Here is a 22156-nt window from a genome sequence, read left to right as displayed (position 1 = left end):
GAATTATCATTTAATGACATTTAGGATTTGAATCTCTGAATTGCTGCCCACATCTCAGAGATCTGGACTGGCACACGTCACCCTCTTAAGACTTTCTTAAGACATTTTGTTTTAAAAGCTGACTTGTTGACTTCAGCAGAAACTGTTGCATAATGTCCGCTTCTTGTCTTGGAAAGAAGCACAAGATAGCTGGAGGAAAAGAGAAATAAACACACATTTCATTCCACCCGTTTCTCTTTTTTATATGGATATGTTAAAAGTGGCATCTGCTAACATGGTTATGATCCCTTTTTTTTTTTTCAAATTGTCCCAGGAGGGCAAACAATAACTATAGCAATAACTACATTAACAAGTAAAAAATAACAATTACGTGGTATTACATGAAGGACAAGAGGTTCACTTGCTACTTACTAACAAGTACTTATAACATGTTTGTTATAGCATCACATAGATAAATGTGAGATTTCTACACTTTGAAGTGCAGTAGCTTGAGTCTGTGATGGAGCTTGGCTTTATTCTGTATGCAGGAATGTTTCTGGTACATATTGGCCGTGATCCAACCTGAGATGGTGTGTATTTTTGCTCTCAGCACAACCAGCAGGGGGCATCCTAATTTAAAGAAACACGTTTAAATTTAGGGAACTCTATCATCAATATGATTAAAAGCCGAGCAGCACAGCACTGTTGGTTTTGATATGTATCAGAAGAAGATTTTCTTTCAAAGTAAATGTAAAATGAAAACATTAGAGGCAACAGAACTCTGAAATTCACTTAAATGATAGGAAGGCGTATGCCTTGTTTTGTCAGTTATACCATTCATCCAGGTGGAGTCTGTTTATCTTATATGCTGAGCTGTTTACTCTAAAGGCCACTGACAAACTAGTTTTGAGGTAAACTATGCATACGAAGCTGTGTAAACTCACGTCAGTCAGTGGCATTTATGCAGCATGTAATTATTCAGATGATATTGATCTGTTTTTACATAGAAGGTTTACGTTTTATTTCCTTGACTACACCTTTTGTGTCTGTACCTTCTTCCTGTTCCTCTTAGACTGTCACAACAGTGTCACCTCTGTTGGCCTGGCCAGCATGGAATGTTACTCTGCAGTATTATGTTGCGCCAATCATGCCAGGGTGCAGAGAGTTGTATGTTCTGCAGCTCCAGGATCAGATTTTTGCTTATTAATCTGCTCCAATGGCTGCCATCCAAAGCAGCAGACAGATCTGAGTGAGAATGCCCACTAGCCGCTAGTGGTACAGCATATTCCACTCACTGGTATTCCCGATATGTCTCAACCTATCCTCACTGCTATGTTACGTAACACTCACTGCAGTCTCCTCATAAACAAACAGGTGTTCAATATCAAAGATAAGTCCTTTTTCCCATCTTCTCTGTAACACTCAGTGGTAATGAGTGTGTCAGTTTGGTGTTCCTCGTTTCTGATGTTTTATTATTATTCATTAATAGTACTGACGGTAGCTATTTTGTGGGGGTGATGTATTTCTAAAGCTGATGTAAATCAAAACTGCAGTAGCAAAGCCTTGCTAAAATAGGTTGTCCTTGGTGACCAGTGTCTGCAGAGCACTAGATTGAATTAGGATATGGAAAACTAATTGCTTTCAGAGGGTCCGTCTTTATGTCTGTGTCGTCGGAGGAGCAGCACTGGGAATCATCAGACTGACTGGACAGAACAGTTCTGGACTGCAGAAGTATCCAGGGCTCTGACACTGGAGCTTGCTGCATCTGTGACCCTGACGGGATTGTATAGGGTGGGTGGTACTGCTGTCAGAGCAGCTGCAGCGGTTATGGAGGGGGGTATGATGATGATCAATGTTGTCACGACACTCAACACATGTTCTCTCACAGTGGACAAGAACAAACCAAAGGCCAGCTCCCGCCAGCAACACCCGAAGCAGCAAGCATGCCAACAAAACCAGAGTAATGGACCTCCAGATGTGGTACCAGCGAGAGTCACCGAGGGCGGGACAAAGGACCAGAGCATCCAGCAGCTCAGAGGACTCCTGGCAGCTAGTAACTGCAGATTTGAGGCTGTCGCCATTGTCTTGCAGCAAACTTTGGCTGAGGTAGGAACATTTTTGCTCATGTAATTTTTTTTAAATGTAATATATGAACAAAATGGGATTCTTTAAATTCTAAGATAACAATAGTATGAATTTGTCAGTAGTCACGACACCTGAAGATCACTGGCTGAGTTCAGTTTGTGATTGTTGGTGTTTAATACAGCTTGAATTACATCGTGGCCAATATTACCATGTGTAAAGAGGGTCTCGCAATAAAGGCAATAGTTGAATTTGCAAATAAAGTTATCTATATATAAGATAGCTATCTTTACCTTAGTTTTTGCTTTAACATGCAGATTAAAAACGACCATAATCTTAAATCTCAGAATTGCCAACAGAGTTAAAATGTCTAGAATAAACACACTCTTGAGCTCAGATTATTTTAAAATATCCCCTTGTAATTATTGAATTTACAACACACAAAGTCTGAATTTATTTTATGATTCCTTTGATCATCCTTGGATTATGACTACAAGTGTTACAACATCAAATCCTGTGTTGATACAAAGCAAATGGCCAAATGGCATTTCTATTTACAGCAACAGCATGTGGAGTTGGGGGTATGAGGGGCTAGACACAGACATGCTTGAAAGCTGTCTAACACAAAACAGCCCTGGCGTCGGCGTCGTCTCCTCCTCCTCCACCGGACAACTGAAGCAATCCTGAATCAAAGGGAAATTCTGCTACACTGAACTCATTGTGGCTACTATCAAAAAGCCCACCTCAAGTCTTTCAGTTGTACCGACACGTGCCTTTCATATTCATAGGTTATTTAGGTAGACAAGCAGGAGAGACTTTTAAAATATGGATGTTAAAGCTTGCCGTTTGTTTTGGAGCTGTTTTAATAGTGGTGCCATGTGATTGGCTTCCAGGAACTGTATTCCCCCGAGGATTATTCTTCCCACAGTGCACTACAAACAGGCTTATCCTAACTGCTACCCAACCCCAGCCATCATACTCCCTCATTTAGTTGTTGCCCACGCAAAATTTTTATGTGATGTTTGGACTCTACTAAGTATATCTAAATCAGATGCCATACAAGTGATATGAGGGAATTATTAAATTAAATTGGCCTAATGTAGTTAGTAAAGCTGTATATCTACATTTTCATGTAAACCTAGAGGAAACAAATCAGATAACCTGTTACCCTGTTTGAGTACATAAAATGTCTCAAGCTATTTCAGTCCCTGTGGTTATCTTTAGAAGTGTCCCTGTCAAATAGTTTCACACTTTATGTGTTGAATGTACCCTCCAAATATAAATTGATTTAAGACATAAAATGATATTTAATGGCTCCCGTGAAATTGTATGACCCTGTCTTGATTTCATAGAATTACACCACTCAACCTTTCATGCATACAGGACTACTGCATCAGTGTGGAGATGTCTGGCAAGTTACTTTGTCTTTTAATTTATAAAAATTTAGTAATTTTTCATCATAATTTTAAACACTACACTTGTATGTATATAAAAAATACTTAATCTGGTTCAGTGCTGTTATTTAAAAACAGTGATTGTTAGTCTGATGAGGGGATTCATGGCAGGTTCTATATTGTTTTGGTTGAGTCGTCATCTTTTTTACTTTCTTACTTTTTGTAAGTTCATGTCATTGTCAGGTGATGCCTGATTCAGTGGTACCAGGGGTAGACATCAGGTCATTTGCATCATATTTTGCCACCTGTAGAGGACGCTGGGAACTTTCCATCATTCCCTGGACCTTATCTGAGATTGTGGCCACGCCACTGACTCATCAGCACAGGGTTTGGAGGCCAAATCCATTAAATGCACATGTATGAGGTGGTAAAAATAACCTGCATGGAACACATAAATCTTTATTCATTTTAGCGTCCCTGTACTGCAGAGACCGTAGACTTAAAGGGCACCAGGGTGGTGCAAAGGACAACACCACAGCAGTGACCCTATTTCAAACCCTACTTTAGCTGCGTTGCTTCCAGATTAGCGGAGGTCCATTACAAAATTTAGCTGTGTTTGTGGGTGAGGGATTGTATACTGCTGTAGTGACTCCTTCTGGTAAGTCAAGGGACTTGTGTAGATGGGTGGGTTCTGGTGTGAATCTCTGTGTTCCTGGTTGCTGCCATGTGAAAAGAAACCGCTGATGACTCAATCAGTGAGTTCCACTCAATCAGTGAGTTCCAAAGGTCTTAACAAACTGTGTTTTAAGTATGAAATTCCTGGAACCTTTTTTTTTATTTGAAAGTGTGTGATGAGATTGTACTGAGGAGGAAAGGAAAACAAGGGGATGTTCGTTGACGAGAATTTAACACTTGTGAAAGTGCTTGTGCACTTGAGCTCTACTTCAGAAAATTAAACCACTGCTTCTTACAGTGGTAAAACAGAAAGTCACTCATGCATTTATTTCCTTCGGCCTAGATTGTAGCAACTCTCTTTACTTCTGCCTCGCTCCACCAGAGTTTGACACCAGACAGATCCCTTGTGGCAGCGCTCTGGATAGCTGCAGTTGTGACAGAGTTCATATCAGTCCAATTTTAGCCTCAGTGAGCTCCAGTGAGTACTGTTCTCTCTTAATTTCTGCTGCCAGCTGCACTGCCCCCTGATCAAAAAGTTGGAAATATAGGTATTCTGATTATGCAGTCAAGTGTTTTAAGTTATTTTGACATTTGCTCCTCAGGTATTTAGGTGCCTTCTGCCTGTTGTTACCTGAGCACACATTCCAGGCATTAGAAAGCCAGTAGTAATTTAGTTTTTGAGAATGGTGTAGAGTATTGACTGATGGATATATAGTACCATCATACAACACTGGAGAAAAATATTTTTTGTTATTAGATGCTGGCCCTTGTGTTGTAACAGCTGGTATGTAAGGCACAGTGTTTGATCTGTCGTCACTGATGTTTGACTCATATCCATCTGTTTGGGTGGCAGAGTTGTGAAACTGATTACATCAACAAATTTTAAAAACACAACGTGTTTGTTCCTCTCTGATAGAAAAGCAGTTGTCTCACTGACTCAACTTCAACTACAGCATGCTTATTTTCACCCCCTCTGCTGGAACTAATGAGTCTAGTGGACACTTAATACCTACAGTATCTAACACACAGAACTTGCTGTTGATATGGAAACATCAATTCAGTGCACAAAAATAACAGATTTGCATATGCAGTGTATGATTGGATCAGTCTGTGTGCGTGTAGTGTTCAGTGGAATCTGGTGGCCATCCATCAGACCAAGAATAGGAGGCAGGATCTTACCATCATAGTGTGAGAATGTCCCAGTTGTTAACTTGATATGGTTATGAACTGCAGCCAGACACTAAGCAAGGACTGTTTCTTATCATCTGTTTGGATGTGATGTGTAAGCACTGGGCCTGGTGTAACATACCTTCTTACAAAGACACAAATTTCATTTCAATGTAGCAATGCAAGCATATTCGAAAATAACCAGAAAAATGATTTACAATTTTGCTTTACTTCACTTGCTTTCTGATATTTCCCAAAAATTCCAGGAAATTGTAACCTGATGTGAAGCAATTAGTCATTGATCTTAGTCTTGCATTAAGTGTTATTCTACACCTGACGTGGTATCATATTGATATACACTGGGGACATGTCTAGTCTTTGCACCCAGCTCAGCGTTCCAGTAACAACACATGGGCTTTACCAACTTAGAAAGTGGACCAAGTTAAAACACAGCTAAACAATAGGGGTCTGTTATTAAAACTTTTTTTTTTTTTTTAGCAGTTATTTATGTTAAAAAATGGATAATTACACACATTCATTTAGAGCATGTTGACTTGATCTCAGTTATGATTCAGTTTCCTTCACAGCCCTCCTTCAGTGACAGTTACTGGTTAAGATGTGCTGTTTCTAATGCAGTCTGCGGATCGTCTTATATTCTATACATTGACTGTAAGGATCTGTGCTCACACAGAAGCTCGAAATGTGATCTGTCTTAGCATTATATCATCTTGTAGTGGAGAGATTGTACCCATGAAGCCTGTAGCTGCACAGCAGAGTGTAAGGTAATGGTGCAGAGGGGTGAGGGGATGATTTAATGTAGGTTTGGATGAGTAGTGGGGGGATGGTAGTAATGAAACCTTTCCATGGATCCCCAGGGAAGGTCACAGCACAGCACTAGTCCTGCTCCATCAGTCTGATCTCAGGCAGCTCTGTACAATTTATCTGTTTGCTCCACTCTGGCTGCCTTTTAGTGTCATCTTAAAGTGACCTCACCTCACTGGTGAGGAGGCTGTTCTTATGCACACTGTAGCCTGCCCCTTCTCTTTTTTTTTAGGTGTAATACGGTAATGCACTCTGCAGTCACTCACCACAGCCAGTGAAGCGGCTTTTTCAGTCCTGCCTCAGATGTAGTCAGAGCAGTCTGGGTTGCGGTGTGAGGTGGTGGTGCGTCCACCTGGACCACTGTTTGTCCTGGAGTACTGGATCTCCATAGCTGGGGGGGGGGGGTGCTCTCCGGCACCCAATCCTCAGGCTGAGGGTGGATCATGGGCTGTTCAGGCAGCAGAGCGTGCCTTAGTGCTCCCTGCGCTGCAGAGAGGGTAACTGGCTTCTACATTGTTCTACTCTGCAGTGACGAATAGATGCATATCTGGAGTCTAGCAGGATAGGGTGGACTGTATTTGCTTTTGTGAACTGATGAGTGAAGTGATGTTTGGCTTGTCTTACAGGGCATTTTTGTCTTAAGTTTGTAATTGAATTATACAGGCTGTGTAATGTTCTGTTTAGTGTGTCAGGTTGTTTATGTAAATCAGGGTAGTAAGTGAGAGGTAAACAGTTTTTGGTTCAACTATGCGTCAGTTTGAAGTCTAGAGGAGCACTGCAGCAGCAGCGCAGCCTCCTCTTTACTGCAAAACTGAGTCAGAAAGGGAGAAGTATAGGCTGACAAGAGGCATGTGCTAAGACTGAAAACATGTGTTGAATGTCAGGTTCCTTAATCCCCTCCCCCTATCCTTGCTAATGTATTTGTCTTAGTTAACCACTGCTGGGCTGTTTAATGTATTTACATTTGGCAAACAGAATATCCTGGCAAGGAGGGAAAACTGTATTCATTAGATGGTAATGTGTCAGGGTGTTGCCCTGACAGAATTTTCCTTAGTTAGTAAGTAAGTAGTTACATTAATTAGTGAATAACCTCTCAAATTCAGAATGTTGGCTTTGCTCATTTGTGATCATGACTGTGAGGATTTAGGAGGATCTGAAAATATTATATATAAGTAACATTTCACTTGACATCTGAATGAGCAGGTGCATGACTGTTTATATTTTCTTCCTCTGCAGCGTGATGAAGCCACAAGGCAGCGCAGGGAGCTGTCCCAGGAGCTTGTCGACCTCCGCGGAAAGCTGGGTGAGTTAGGTCACCTTGGTGGGTCACACACCAGCAGTGATTAAAGTTGCTATCACCAAAGTACACACTTCTGGTTCTGGGGGACTCCTTTCTGATGTGTTTTAGGCTTTTTGATTGTTGAGTTAACATGAGAAGTCAGGACACATTTTGGATCATGTTTGTATAGATAATGAGGACAGTATGGTTTTCTTATGTTGACTGGTTTTTTTTTTGGGTTTTTTTTTTCATCATGAGTATTTAGTTGTTTACTTTGTTCACTTATGTTATTGCTATCTAATGCAGTTATTGATCTGAGTCATTGGTGCTTACATTTATAGCATATGTTAGGCATTATTCTACATTGATGACTTGAGTCATTACACTGCACACTTTCCACCGATGTGGATCAGTTTTTTGTTTCTAACAAATTGTAATATATAATAATAATAAAATATGTCAATGCTGTACCTTGAAGTGGTTTGACAGAAGCGGTGTGTCAAATAGTTTGGCAAATTAAATATTAAATTTTTTTGCTTTTACCCACCACATACATATCCCCTGTAGTTCCTCCTCCACTTGTGTTGTCCTCAGATGTCTGCTTGCCAAGGGGGGGTGTGTATGTGTGCTTTGGAGAATTGGCTGACAACACTCTACTCAGCAAAGTGTGGCAGGCGGTCCTCTCACCCCACAAGATGTGCTCCCAGTGGTGGAATGCCACACCACCTGAGGGCTTGGGGACAGTGACCCATGTTTAATGTCTTGCCTAAGTGCTGTCACACAGAATAGCCTTGCGCGTACACGCTGAAACACACGTTCACACACCAGCTTTCATCTCTCTTACTTAAGGCAGCAATAGTGTTGTGGCTCCTCCCCTCCCTCACAGCCTCGGGACTTCCACATGACTGCTCTTATATGCTGAGCGCTGTTTCGTCTGCGCTTTAACACATTCTTCAGGTCCGGGGGTCTGTGAGACCTACACTGACCTCAGATGGACCTTTTGTATTATTATATGTAGTAAAAGATGTTTGGAAGTCCAGAGGCATTCTTAAGTCCGCTTTTAGTTAATGTCCTCCTCAGACTGTGTCCCTCCCTGCTTCCACAGTGATCTCACTCCTCGTACAGCAATAAATTGGTCTTGCACTACAGCCGAACTTGTGATACAGCCACACCCCGTTTGTCATCATTCCTCACATGTAAAATTACATCTAATAGGGAAATACCATATTCAGCATCTGCATTACCTGTGACACTTCCAAACCCAATTATCCTGCTGACTCTAGTATTCACTAGACCCTCCTCTCCCATATGAGCCTTGAGGTGTTCTTGTGGGCTGGATTTCAACTAGAAAGTGGCTCATATGGCCAGATATCTGTTACACATGGTTGCAGTGTGCTGGGCTCCATTTGTTGAGCTGTACATGCCAAAGCCTGATAGATAGTCCCTATGTTAGCTTGGCCTCTGTTCCTGGATCTGCTGCCGTTATTCCACTCTTGGTAAGGTGAATCTTCATGCACTACAGTGTTTTTCTCATACTGTAGCTCAGTATTTAGCTGGGCAAAAATAGGAACACACATTGTGATTAATAAGATCTTAGACTATTTTTCTGTGACACAGTTATTCAGCAGGACTTAAATTGCAACACTCAATACAGATTAGTGTGAACCATTTAAGACTGCATGTGTCCCTGGTGACTAACAGGGGGGATCTTCATATGATGCTAAAAAGAGCCTTTCATGAGTCCCTTTTGGTAACAGTGATAGCATTATACTGTGGTCACCAAATCTGTCTTTTAGAATGGGATATCAAGTTGTAAGATGACTTTTATTAGGGAATAGTACATGTACCTCTATTGTGCCCTGATGGTTTGTGAGAGAAGTGAATAGGTAAATGTACCTGACGCATGTTGTAGTGCAGCAGAGCAACTGGGTTATGTGTTATTTTATGCTTACTGTTGAAGTTATACATAGTTTCAAGTTCTAGTTGTGGTTTAGTGTCATACCTCATGTTCAAGACCAAACCTCTGAAAGAAAATCACATGCTTAACATGTCCACCAGCAGTGTGACTTTACTGGTGAATTGGAAGTTCACATCCATCGGCAATGCCAACTGCTCGTTATCGAGCATGTTTGTGCACAAGCACTTTAAACTGGAGACAGGTTATGGAGTTGGTCACTGTCACCCACTCCAGAGCAGATATAAACACTTGGCGATGGAAACAGTTGGTTAGAGTGGTTTACAGAACAAAAAACAAAAGCCACCAATTGCACAAACCTAAAAATGGAAATTTACCAGCTGTCAAAGGACAGACAAGTCTGAGTTAGGAAATCTGTTACCTATGTTACTAATTTGTAGATATTTTGAAAGAGTTTGGAGACTTGTTACCATATCTTCATCTGCCTATAAATAACTACAGTGTAGTTGGCAAATGCATTCAAGTGCAAGAGGAACCTCCCCTTGAAAGTCAGTTTTTCCATTCCTTTTTGGAGCACATTTAGTGTCTCACATTTAAATCAAGGAGAACTTTGCTAAATGTTGCTCCTCAGTGGACACATATTTCTTACACAAGCAGTCACTAATACAAATTTTACTATGTAATATTTATTAAAATAGGGCAGTCTACTGTACATACTACAGTCACAGAACATCCTGCAAATGTCCTGTCACGTAAATTGTAGCTTTCTGTATTTATTTCCAGTTTGCTCCGTCCATTCATCTGAACTTCTGGAGAAGGAGAAGGATGAGTTGCGTGTTGCTTTGGAGGAAGCACTGCAGAAACTGCAGGAGCAGCACCAGAAGGACCTGACCGAGCTGGAGCAGAGACTACAGGCCTTCTACCAGGCTGAGTGGGACAAGGTCCACCTGACATACCAGGAGGAGGCTGACAAATGCAAGACACTCATGCAAAAGCAGGTTTGTCCCTATGCATCCTTTTTATTATGATTTGTATTATAGAATTTTATTATTAATGCAGGAAGATTTACTATTCATAGTTTTCACGTAATGTCACATTCCAAGGAAAACGCTCCCTGGGAGGGCAAAAAATTATTTTCCACTGCCTACCAACCAATAAGCAAGTGATACACTGTTTGTTACTTTTGCGTTGCCAAAATGCTGGATGGTTGTTGTGCTTTCGGATGCACTAATCGAGGAGAGAAGCCTGGGCTGTGTTAGGGTGAGGGATTCCCCATAAAGTAAATGTAAACATACCGCAGTCCAGTGGTATGGCTCAGACACCTGTGGAGGGTGTTGTGTTCTTTGTCAATATTCTGCCATTGTACTTGATGCCATCATTTTCTAAATGTCAGTGTTTATTTGAATTTATCTGTGCTTCAGGAGAAAATAACTATAAAACATCTTGTAACTCAGTTCTTAGTAATGCCTTAAGACCATTGATTGTGTTAAAATGAAATCTCTCCTGTGCTCTTTTTAAAGATGGGAGAGCTTGAAGCCAATCATGAAGCCATAAAGCTGGAACTAGAGAGCAAGCATGCAGAGCAGCTGCAGTGTGTGAAACAGCAGTATGAAATGTCACTCGAAGGTGAGTGAACAGTCCTGGATCAAATTATTGAAACGACATCTTTTCTCTGAAGCTGCATTATGTGAGCTGATTTGAAAATGACTCGAGTTGAGAAAGTGTATTTTTAACGTTTGATATTCCACCTCAGTTAATAAATGCATGAATTGTTTTGATTGCATCATAACATGAAATTGTTGTCAGCCTTGACTTTTTTTGTACAGTTTTTCTGAAATATGTCTGATGCCATAACACCTGTAAACTCTTTAGAGCTCCGGCAAGTCCACAATCAGGAGCGGCAGGCTTTGGACAAAACTTTGAAAGACGCAGAAGCCGCTCTATCTGTAAGCGTGACTATTTTCCCCCCTTTTATCAAAGAAATTCACACAATAGCATGTCATGACATTGGGATAACTTATGGATTGGCGAACTAGTGTGTATAAACTTCACTCAGTGACTTTCTTGTGCTGTGTACATCCACAGGGACAGATTGAAGAGCTGACTGTGGAGAACAATGCCCTCATTGAGAAGCTAACTGCAGAGGAGAACAGGAGGAAAGAGCTGGCCGAAAAGAGTCAGGTACTCGTATCTGTGTGCTTAATATAGCAGAGCTCCACTTTAGAAGCATCTCATGACTGCAGTGCTGCTCGCCTCTAAGCACAAAAGGTCGGGAAGCTAATGATTACCAGAAAAAAAAATTACCAACAGAAAAGAAAATCAATGCACGTTTTCTTGAAGACCTCAGTTTTAAGAGTTGTCTACCAGGTCAATTAACCATTAACCATCCTTTACTATGTGAAACGGTATAAACGGTAACTCTACTACATCTTTGTGTCAGCTATAGCACCACCCTCTATCTCTGCACAGTGTAGCTTTTAATTTTCCCAGAGTGCTAGCTGTTGTACAGTGACACTGCCACTCCTCATCAGTGTTAAGTGGCTGCCACATGTACTCAGTATTCAGCCCTGGCACAGTAGAGCAATTAAGGTAACTACCTCACATTAACCTGCCATTAATGGAAAAATAATAGTAACAGCTCAAAATTACTTATTCACTGTGTGTAGTTTAAACTTCTCCTAGCCTTTTTTTAAATACTACCTTCATATAGAGCGCATGTTTGTCATTTTTATGTAATTATTTTTGACACCCAAACACTCGCAATTACTATTTGTAAAAGTGATGCACGGCGCCCTATGTTGCGTGGTCCTGGATGTATGGCTGTGGTCATTTTTGAAGTCTTTAACAGTCCCTTAACATCTTGGCACTATGTATTTGTCCATGCAGAAGGACTCCCACACCCTCTATCTGGAGCAGGAGCTGGAAAGCCTCAAAGTGGTGCTGGATATCAAAAACAAACAGCTCCACCAGCAGGAAAAGAAGCTGATGGAGATCGACAAACTGGTGAGACCTGAAGCAGATGAAAATGATTGCTGGGCATCAAGACAAGCAACGCTACTGACTCGCTCAAATATTCTGGGTCGTTTTTCTTTCTTTCCAGAAAGAGAAAAATGTGAAGTTGGATGAGAGCCTTCAGAAGGTCCAGCAGGAGAATGAGGACCTCAAAGCCCGCATGGATAGACATGCTGCACTGTCAAGGTAAGAGGTCGACATATAAACTAGTATGCGCTGATGGAAACCAGACTTTGAAGCATCCGTCTCAGTTCAGACGCCTTATGACTTGAAACTGCATCAATTAAGTGCACGCTCCTCTGTGCCACACACCTTCATTATTTTCCAAAAAGTGTTCATCAATGAGCCACACCTTTGGCATGCTCCTTCCTTACAATTACTATGGACGCAGTCATTTATTCTGACTCAATCCCATATACTCCATTTATATCTTCCATGGCTGAAAATAACCCCAAAAAATACACTGCTTACTCCAATTTGAGTAATGTTTGCTAAAAACTACCATTAGTCAAAAACTACAATGTCCAGCTGTTAATTTCTGAGCCTTTAAAAAAATTAAAGTAAAACTATATAACTGTGACCTTTCTTTGTTTGTCTTTAAGAATTACATCTTCAAGAGGAAGCAGTGGGTTTAAAACAGATTAATGTATTTTTGATTTGGATTTTTCATGTGATTTGTTGACAATAAACTGAATATCACCCGTCTTGGCTTTTTTTTTATTTTTTATTTTTTTTAGGCTTTCCAAATCAACCTCTTTAAACATCATTACAATTCAGATCTGTATTTATTCAGTTTGCTTAATTTCATGTAAGTCGATATATACTGTAGGTGAGTGTTTCAGTTGACTACATTTCTAACTTGCCTGTTGTGCTGATGCATTACAGACAGCTGTCGACAGAGCAAGCAGTGCTGCAGGAATCCCTTCACAAGGAGTCGAAGGTAAACAAGCGTTTGTCAATGGAGAACGAGGAGCTGCTGTGGAAGCTCCACAACGGAGACCTGAGTAGCCCCCGCAAGGTGTCCCCCACCTCCACCTCCCCCTCCCACTCCTTCAGCTTCCAATCACCTCGCAGCTCCGGCCTGTTCTCCAGCTCTCCTGTGTCACCCAGATAACGATGGGCCCGCGCTTCAAGGAAGCAGACCCTCTCGTTTGAGTTATCCCCCTGGAATAAAGAGCCATGTTTGTTTCCTTTTTACTTAGCAGCAGCCCGACAATGGCTCCTTTAGGATTGGATGAACTATTTGTACAGTGATGCTACAGACTGTAAAAAAAAAAAAAAAAAAAAAAAAACAACTAAAAAGTTGCACAGAAGCACTTAATAAGCAAGGACACCTTGTTTTTTGCCTGTCACACCTGATAATATGGACGGGGGGAAAGGAAATCTCAGGACTTCTATGTAATTATACACTATTTTTTGTCTTTTACTTGTTGGCAGAGGCTTGTCTTTCCCGAAGCTCAACACATACAGAACATGCAGTAAAAAATACACCCATGCAGGCGTTATGACAACACATGTGCAACCCTGCTGTGTGAGTGGTCGGCAATAGAAAGTCTGAATTCGGAATATCAAATACATGGAATTGTTTCTGTTGGATTCCTGCACCATTTCTCACAGCTGACAGTCACATTGTCATATTACCAACATCCCACTGCTAGTGAGCACAGCAGGGGGTGTACAAGTCTCAATCAGTTTCTTTGAGATTATGTTTTTTGTTTTTGTTTTTAAGTTTGGGGTTTTTTTACATTTAGTTTGGTAGGTTTAGGTTTCATTCATTCTGGCCTAAAACACATTTTGTTTTTCATGAGTCTTTGTTTCTTTGACCATGGGACCAATCCACGTCCATGTGTTGGAGTCTTGTTAATCATCACCCTGAACACTCCTAATGCTTTAAAGTCAGGGTCTTTGCAAAGAGATATCCAGAATTAGCTTTACTTGTACATGTCTGAGACAGTGCCTCTTAGAAATGTATCAAAGAGTATTTTGTGTGGAATTGGTATTACTGGTGTGTTGACCCTCTTTAAATATGCAATTAATAATAAAGTATTGTGTTAAACCTGGTATATCAAGGTCAAGCTTTATAACTGTGTGATCTCTGCATGTTGACTTACAGCAGATGATACTTATGGTTACCTAAGGGCTATATTACAGCAATTCAGTTTTTCCTGGGGCTGGAAAACTTGAACTCAGCAGGTATCAGTCCAGCCTTGTGACTGTTGTGTCTTCTAAACCACAAACATTCATATTGTAAGCTAAATTATATTCCAGAACCATAACAGCGTCTATTGAGCAAAGTGGAAACTGCAGCAAGTGTTAGATTGGGCCAAAATGAGTTCTGGGCCTGCAGATCACATTCCACATACGGAGTGCATTAGGACGTCAGCCTGGCACACAGCCCCACTTTAAACCTGATTCTCCGATTCACAACATGCTACGAAGCCAGAGCAAGCCTCTGATGGCTCTCTTTCCCAGCATCATTATTTAATTTAAATGTAGCATAAAAGCTAACTAGGATTAGTCACTGATGTTTGATTAGGTGTCCAAAGCAACAGAGTGCCTGTCCAATCTCTGACTCCACTACTCAGAGCTTTTGTTTATTTTCCATCCATCGTCAACCACTTATCCTGCGTACAGGGTTGTGGGGGACTGGAGCCGATCCCAGCTGACATCAGGCGCAAGGCAGGGTACACCCTGGACAGGTCGCCAGTCCATCGCAGGGCCACACATAGACAAACCTAAGGACAATTTAGGGTCAACCTAGGCCGCATGTCTTTGGACGGTGGGAGGAAGCCGGAGAGAACCCACACAGACACGGGGAGAACATGCAAACTCCAAACAGAAAGGTCGCAGTGCTAACCACTGCACCACCGTGCCGCCCTTATTTATTTTTAAATTAACATTTATTTCAAAATTAAAATCCCTATTTGATCAATGCAGTACTTGCCTTTTGGTATCTATCCTGTAATTTAGCAGAATTAAGGATCTAGATTAAACTCTCTCTACTGTAATATTATGAAGTGTTATCAAATGTTCACAGAGATGTTCCGAAGATTTAAGGTCTCTGGGAAAGCCCATCAGGTCAGCATTCCTTGCTCTTCTTGGGATAGTCTGGATTTGTGTTTGGACTCATTGTCCTGCTGCTAAATGAATCCTCCGCACAGCTTTAATCCAGAGGAAGTGTTATGCCTCTGCACAATTAGAGCTTCTTTTTGAATTGAAAAAAGTATGTGAAACCTCCCAAATACTTTTGCTGTGTTGTTTGACTGGTGGCTTTACGCATTGTTGCATAAACCTTTTACTCAGCCATGTAAGTTTCCAGCCGCAAACATGAGGCTCCAGTTTTACTTAATCTGAGGTCTTCAAATAGTGTGGTCTCTTCACCTCACTTGTTTTGTGAAAATTTTTCCAGCAACGTTCTGCTCCTCTAATTTAGCTGCAATCTGCAAGCTGTTTTTAAATAAATATAACAAGTGACTAAATAAAAAGTGTAGTGAATCTTTATTAAAAAGATTCTAAAAATACACTTAATACACTACACAATTTTAATGTATGTACATGTTGATTTCATCTGGTCTCACGGGTGTGTTAGTTGTATTGCTACAACACACTCCCATCAAACAAAACCATAACACAGGCTCCTCTGTTGGGGCTATTTAGAGATGATGTTGGTCATCACAATGGTCTCACCATGCTGGTTCTTGGCTTTACAGATGTAGCTTCCAAAGTCGATGGTCTCCATGTCTTCTACGGTCATGACGCTCTGAGAGACCCGCGTGGTGTGGCCCATACCTCTGTTAACCAGCCTCCAGGATGTTTGAATGTGAACGGGACGGTGGTCCTACGCAATAAAATAAACATGATTACTAATCATTAATTTATTTGTTGGGATTGATTCAACATGGTTTATCAACAACAACAGGACCTTAAAGTCCACCTTCAATAAAAGAAATGTTATTTGATTTTTATTACATACATTTGTATGTTTGAGTTTCACTGTGCAGAATGATGTATGTGCAGAGTTTTTTCTTCACATTCATCTGCTAAAGGGGGTTCTCCGTGCTTGCCATAAATATGAGTTTAACCCGTGGATATACCACCAGGATTTTGTGACATCCCAATTATGCAACTCACACAAGTGTGTTGTGGAAACCTGGAAACTCCGATGCACGTACACAGGACTTTTCTGTGAAGTAGGAGACATCTTTTGTCCCAAAAAGTTGAAAAAAACATTTGTATATTTATAGATTCTGGATTTCGAGGGAGAAAGAGTCATTTGTTGTGTAATTTTTAAGGGCATCAAACGTTTTTGTGGCAAATCCACATGAGACAAATTTTTGTTGCAAAGTATTATTTTCATTCCTTAAAACACGTCTGGAGTGGATCTTGATGAACAGGACAGCTCCTTGATTGTGTGGCTGGTCAATTTACGCTATGACAGATTATTAAACACATCCTAAATTATTGTTTTATATGCAGAGATATAAAGCGACTGAATGAAATCACAAACAGAAGGCAACTGTGGAGTCTAACCAAAATAATAATAAATTTATAATTCTTTCAGTGATTAATTGTCTTTAACTTTGTTATTAGTTGCATTTACTTCTCAATGATGCTATAAAAACGTCATATAGGCCAGAAAAAATTACCACTGAATGTGCCATAATTCAATTTAAAATGCTTTGTCCATTTAAATATCTTAATTTAAAGAACAAAAAATTTAATTCCAACAGCATCATTTAATTGTAAATTTGATGACTATGCGTATTGCTGCCACATCAGAAGAATAAAAATGGACCAGTATAACATGAAATGTTTATTGTTATTTTACAACAGTTATATTGTTATAATGTATAACATGAAATGTTTCATGTTATAACAACATAAATATTACATTGTTATAACAAGAATTGTTTCTTGTTCTAACATGATAAGTTTGTGTGCCGTAATAAACTGAAATGTATAAACACAGGCTGCTGGCTGTTTTCTTGAATCAGGTTTGACTCTTGGTTTTTAATATTGCTTTTACCTGACCAGGGTAAGACCACGTGAAGCTCACGTCCACCTCTGGCTCCCCCAGCACTGTGCAGGTTACATTGATGTTGTCGCCTCCTCTCGCAGACTCCGCAGAGGCGTCAAGGCTCACAAATGGTGGCCCGCTAGGAACTGTCAACAAGAGACAGAAAAAAATATGAATGACCAAATACCTTAATATGTCTGCCTACCTACATCTTAATTTAACCTAAACCACATACAATTTCCATTTCATAAATCCGCACTGTGTTTCCATTTCAGTTGGCAAGTGTCCACACGTTTGACGGTCAAAGGCACGAGAAATTGGTTACTGATTCAACATGCATTAGCATATGTTTCTGTATTAATGACTATACTGAATCATATGTGTTTGCTGCGTCCCTACCCTCCACATAGAGCAGCTGGTACTTTGTGGAGATCTGAGGGGTGCCCTTGCTCACAGCCTTGCAGTAGAAGACCCCCTGATGCTCTAGGCTGGGATTCTGCAGGACAAACCCCTTGGTGGGGTCATAGGTCACCAGCGTCTCGTTGGCTGCAATCTCCTCCGGAGGGACTTCTCTGTGCAGGGACAACTTAGCCTGCGGGTCGGTCACACGACAGGGCACCACAGCAGGCCTGTCTGGGCGCAGGTACACGATCTCAAAGTGGATGGCAGAAGGGACGAAGAGGTTGTCTTTGTCTGTTTAGAGGGACAGATGTGTGGCATCAAACAGTCAGTGTATTTCACTGCAAATAAAGTGCAGATGTGCCTTTGTTCTCAGAAATACACCTACATGAAGACAGAACATCCTGTCATAAAGATAAAAAAAATGTGTTTGATTTACAGCTATGTATTTTTGCAGAAGGCAACCCCCAGTAGCTCATTCATTATAAATCACAGCATGTTTTCAATACCACACTGTTTTTTTTAAATTGTCACTTATGACATTATTATTGGTTAATAAAGTAGGCACTAGGCAAAGCAACAAGGCTAAAAATCAGTTGAAAAAACTTGTGTTTATGGCTTGATGACTAATAATAGTTTTATATAACAGTTTGATGAAATTGATGCAGATGGTTGGCCAACTTTGTGCCATTGAGACCGAACTGTCTGCAAGTTTTCATTCCAACCACAGACTCAAACCACTCCTTAAACCTATATTAACTGATTGTTGGCCACTTGGGGGAAACACTTTTAAACAACACTGACGGCTGATGACACTAATTTGGCGTCGTGTTTCTGTCCACAGGGGAAATGTTAGTCCAATATTCACGCTCCATTTAGCTCTGTTTTGGTCTCCTCCAACTCCTGAGGGAAATATCAGTAACTTATAGTTAACTTGCCTATCTGCCATTTAGTGTTGTGCAGGTAGTGTACAGTGGGTTTATCAGAGCTGGGGTTTTTGCAGAAATCTGCCTGCTGTGACTAAAAACAAGGATGATTAGAGTTGATGAGAACTATGTTTTCATGGAAGTCACCATGTTGCGGCACCATGTTTCTACAGTAGCCCAAAAGGACAAAATTCTCTACAGAGCGTGTTTCATCACTACACTGAACACGTTCACAGAAGAAGGAAGAAGAAGAAGAAGTAGTTGTCTGGTTTGTTAGAAGTAAGAGGAGAAGAGAAATTTTGAAAAATGAAGGACCACACAAATTATTTAGCACAAGAGCCGACAGAGCGTGTCGCCACCGCAGCTTCTCCTGTGTGCTTGCAAAGGGAGGGGTGAGCAGTGAGTGGGTCGTTGGCTGCAATGCGCAACCCTCACCAATAGATGCCACTAAACTTACACTCTGAACCTTTAAGTCACAAGTGACAACATGTAAATATCCCCTTATTGCTTTGCTATTTTAGTGCAATGTGTTATGTATCCTATCTAATCACCTGTGAAATAGATGTATGAGCCATAGGTGCGTTCGTGGTCCTTCTCACACTCTGTGCCATCACACACTATCACCCAGCAACTGTAGGGCCCTGTGTCAGCAGCAGAGGGCGACGTCAGGATCAGCTGACTATACTTGTCACTCTGCTTGATGCTGGAGGCGGGAAACAAAAATATAAGACTTTCACATTTAAATCAGTTTATCGCATGATAAACAACTGGTGTCTGCTTCCAGCACCTGAGGCGGGAGTCGTTGAAGGTGTCCAAGAGGGTTGGGTATGACCATCCAATAGAATTGCCTTTGCAGCGCAGCTCCATGTTCTTCCCAGGAGTCAGAGTTGTACTCTGGCCCAGGCGCAGGAAGCGTCCCTTATCTAAAACCTGGGTCAACAAGGTCTGGCCTTTCCCTCCTCCACCTTTTAGTTTGGGGTGTGGGTGTGGCATTTTTTCCCTTTTCCGGATGCGGTTCTCTCCTATGTCCTTTCTCCTCTTGACTTGTTGGCAAGCACCTGGATACACAGAGGCACAGAGGAAGGAGGGTCGGTTAGAGGGCAAGGAGCACAAATATTACAAAGATAAGTCACAAAGTCATCAGTTACTGTACTATGGCTCTATTCTTCACAGAAACAGTGTTCAGTATGTTCATCTGGAGAGCTACTCTTCGTGTTTCTCAGCTGTGACAACAGTTCAACAAGAAGTGTGAAATCCTTATTGCTGGCATAGAAAGTCCAGAAGCCAGCGTCTCTTTCAGCTGCATGCTCTGTATTTCTCAGCAGGCACAGAACACACAAACCATTAAGGACAAGAACAAAATGATCAGTCTGCAGCGCAGACTTTCAGGGTTTGTTGTTTTATTCTCCAGTGCAGCCTTAATGAAAACTCAGAGGAAAGGTCAGCCGTAAAGGCCAGTTAATTAGAACCGCCTGTTGCATGCCTCAGATGCAGCTGGTTTGAGTTGGTCTGCAGTAACACTTAACAAAAACTCACACAACTTCATACAACTCTTGTGCAAACTTTCACCTTTTGCATGCATTATATAAAATTCATATATCGCAGATTGGTTGCATGTATGCCTGATGAAAGACAAATTAATGAAGTGTTTGTCTTTTCCATAAAAGAATATCCTCCTTCTTTGTGAATCTACCTCCCATTCTACGCCCATCACAGACTGGTGCACACTGCTGATACACAACCTCAGATTATCTAATCCTCATAGTAGTTCTCATGATATCATTTTGCTTCACCCATTGATCTGTAAGACATATGTTACTCACCATTTTGGATCTCCACCCAGAGCAGAGCGATGCAAAGCACAACCCAGAGCTTCATAGTGTTCTGACAGGGTGGTCAGTGGGGTGACTGATCTGCGGGGCCGGAGAGATCTGGCGACACGCTCAGTAGGAAAAGGAGGTCAGGCTCGGAGCTTCGCTGGAACTCTGCACGCTCCAGAGCCCTGTTTAGATTTCCAGCTCCATCCTCCTCAAAGACTGAGAGGAAAGGGGGAATTTAGAGCCCATCTGTTTACTCCCTCTCCTCAGACCTGAAGAGCAGAACAACGTACTCTGGAGCCCTCTGCTGGATCTGAGTGTGAATCGTAGTGCTTTTTAAAGGATAGCTTCACATTTCTTCACAAGTCTATCAAAAAACACTAACTCACATTCCCTCATGCATATTGAAACAGTTTTTGATCTCTGTACTTGTTCCTCCTGACCAATAACCCTTTCAATGTACGTACTGTATAGGCTTGTGAGTAAGAGATGAGATAGACTTGAAAGATTTGAAGAAAAATTGTGAACTTATCCTTCAAAAGCCAATCAACGAATCAGACAGCCACTGCTGTGCTGCTCTGGAGGGGTTCATAATTTCACGTGTTTCGTCCCTCGCAACATCCTAGCTAGTGATGTAACAGCAGGTGTGTTGCTGTTGTTGACTGCTCATGGTTAACACTTGCTGCAACATCACTAAATGGGTCTATTTTAACTTTAGTTCAGACTTAGAAAGTAGTGCTCTTCATGATTCAGATCATTTAGTGTTAGTCTGCTCCTTTCCCATAAATCTCTATATACAGAGATCATTTACTGTATAAAACTAGAAAGCATGAAATAAAAGTTGATGCTTTTCCGATCTGCATCTGGTCCCAGATCTACATGAAAATACTAGAAAACATTGCTGTTTGGTTTGTCATAGTTGTTGGACCAAGGATACTTATAGTCAGACTCGTGGCCACTGAGAATTGGCTATTAAAAAGTATTTGAATAGGTCAACTAAATTTACACATTATGTTTAAGAGTTACTGCACTCCATGTCAAACAGGCTGTGCCTACAAGAATTTGCAACTGGTTGTAGGAAAAAGGTGTGAAATTTAAAAAAAAATAATTTAATTTAAAAACATTTCATTTTTGAATGAGTGTTTGGCCTATATGTATGACTTTACTCAGTGTCGACATGTAGTGGTGTATGTAAATGGTGTACTTAAGTACAACTTTGAAGCTTTTTATATTATAGCTACTTTATAGTTCTACTTCACATTTCAGAGGGAAATATTGTACTTTTTACTTCATTAAATGTATCTGACAGCTGATGTTACCTGTTACTTTGCAGCTGGAGATTTGATCTAATAAACAAAAAAAAATACAACACATTTTTTGGCTTGTGATTTCTCACAAAAAAAAGGTTGTTTGGTCCCCAATCCATTTTCAGAAAGACATTTCTCCTCTAAACTTCTCAAATGGTTTCAGTTAAATAGTTAAAAAGGTAAAATCATCCCATATTTCACAAAAAAAACAGCCCAAGATATGAATGTACATTTGTGTAACAGTATTTTGTTTTTCTTATTTCCAACCCTGTTATCATCTCATGTATCCTCAAATTTAGCTTGTGACCTTTTGAAGGGAGCCTGACCCTTAAGATGGGAATAACTGAACTAAACAACCTAGCAGT

General features: G+C 40.8%; 2 protein-coding genes across 8 annotated transcripts in view; one reads left to right on the top strand and one right to left on the bottom strand.

Annotated features, from left to right (window-relative positions):
* The window catches only part of mtus1a (microtubule associated tumor suppressor 1a), a 30293-nt gene extending 15905 nt beyond the window's left edge, over positions 1–14388 (top strand). For 5 of the 6 annotated variants that reach the window (XM_038698568.1, XM_038698564.1, XM_038698566.1 and 2 more), the window contains 9 exons: positions 1868–2085; positions 7356–7422; positions 10097–10311; positions 10834–10939; positions 11186–11259; positions 11399–11494; positions 12200–12316; positions 12414–12511; positions 13211–14388. In XM_038698568.1, coding sequence (XP_038554496.1) covers positions 1868–2085; positions 7356–7422; positions 10097–10311; positions 10834–10939; positions 11186–11259; positions 11399–11494; positions 12200–12316; positions 12414–12511; positions 13211–13439 — 1220 coding nt within the window. In that variant the 3' untranslated portion in view covers positions 13440–14388. Of the gene's footprint in view, positions 1–1867; positions 2086–6426; positions 6617–7355; positions 7423–10096; positions 10312–10833; positions 10940–11185; positions 11260–11398; positions 11495–12199; positions 12317–12413; positions 12512–13210 lie in introns of those variants that run through there. The other variant, XM_038698570.1, reaches the window with a different exon arrangement.
* On the bottom strand, positions 13355–20714 carry pdgfrl (platelet-derived growth factor receptor-like). 2 transcript variants are annotated; one of them, XM_038698572.1, is made up of 7 exons: positions 20491–20714; positions 19455–19725; positions 19219–19370; positions 17742–18035; positions 17352–17488; positions 16013–16163; positions 13355–13489 (listed from the first exon to the last, which is right to left on the bottom strand). In XM_038698572.1, the coding sequence occupies exons 1-7, from the start codon at positions 20543–20545 to the stop codon at positions 13482–13484; spliced, it is 1068 nt and encodes a 355-aa protein (XP_038554500.1). In that variant the 5' UTR covers positions 20546–20714; the 3' UTR covers positions 13355–13481. The 2 variants fall into 2 exon arrangements, with proteins under 2 accessions (XP_038554500.1, XP_038554499.1); XM_038698571.1 differs by lacking the exon at positions 13355–13489 and having other exon boundaries at positions 15804–16163.
* Between the last annotated feature and the right edge of the window lie 1442 nt (positions 20715–22156).

Source organism: Micropterus salmoides, unplaced genomic scaffold (genome assembly GCF_014851395.1).
Source record: "Micropterus salmoides isolate LMB-PRFRI ecotype aquatic unplaced genomic scaffold, ASM1485139v1 Ms_hic_scaffold_5, whole genome shotgun sequence".
Classification (NCBI taxonomy): Eukaryota; Metazoa; Chordata; class Actinopteri; order Centrarchiformes; family Centrarchidae; genus Micropterus; species Micropterus salmoides.
This window is presented reverse-complemented; position numbering and strand designations above follow the sequence as displayed.

What these genes read in the sequence shown, in the direction of transcription:
- pdgfrl (XM_038698571.1), bottom strand. Translation starts at nt 20,545, where the DNA reads ATGAAGCTCTGGGTTGTGCTTTGCATCGCTCTGCTCTGGGTGGAGATC. An exon ending in TTCAACGACTCCCGCCTCAG is followed by an intron (nt 19,371 to 19,454) that starts GTGCTGGAAGCA and finishes TCCCGCCTCCAG; the next exon opens with CATCAAGCAGAGTGACAAGT. An exon ending in CGTGGTCTTACCCTGGTCAG is followed by an intron (nt 16,164 to 17,351) that starts GTAAAAGCAATA and finishes TTTATTGCGTAG; the next exon opens with GACCACCGTCCCGTTCACAT.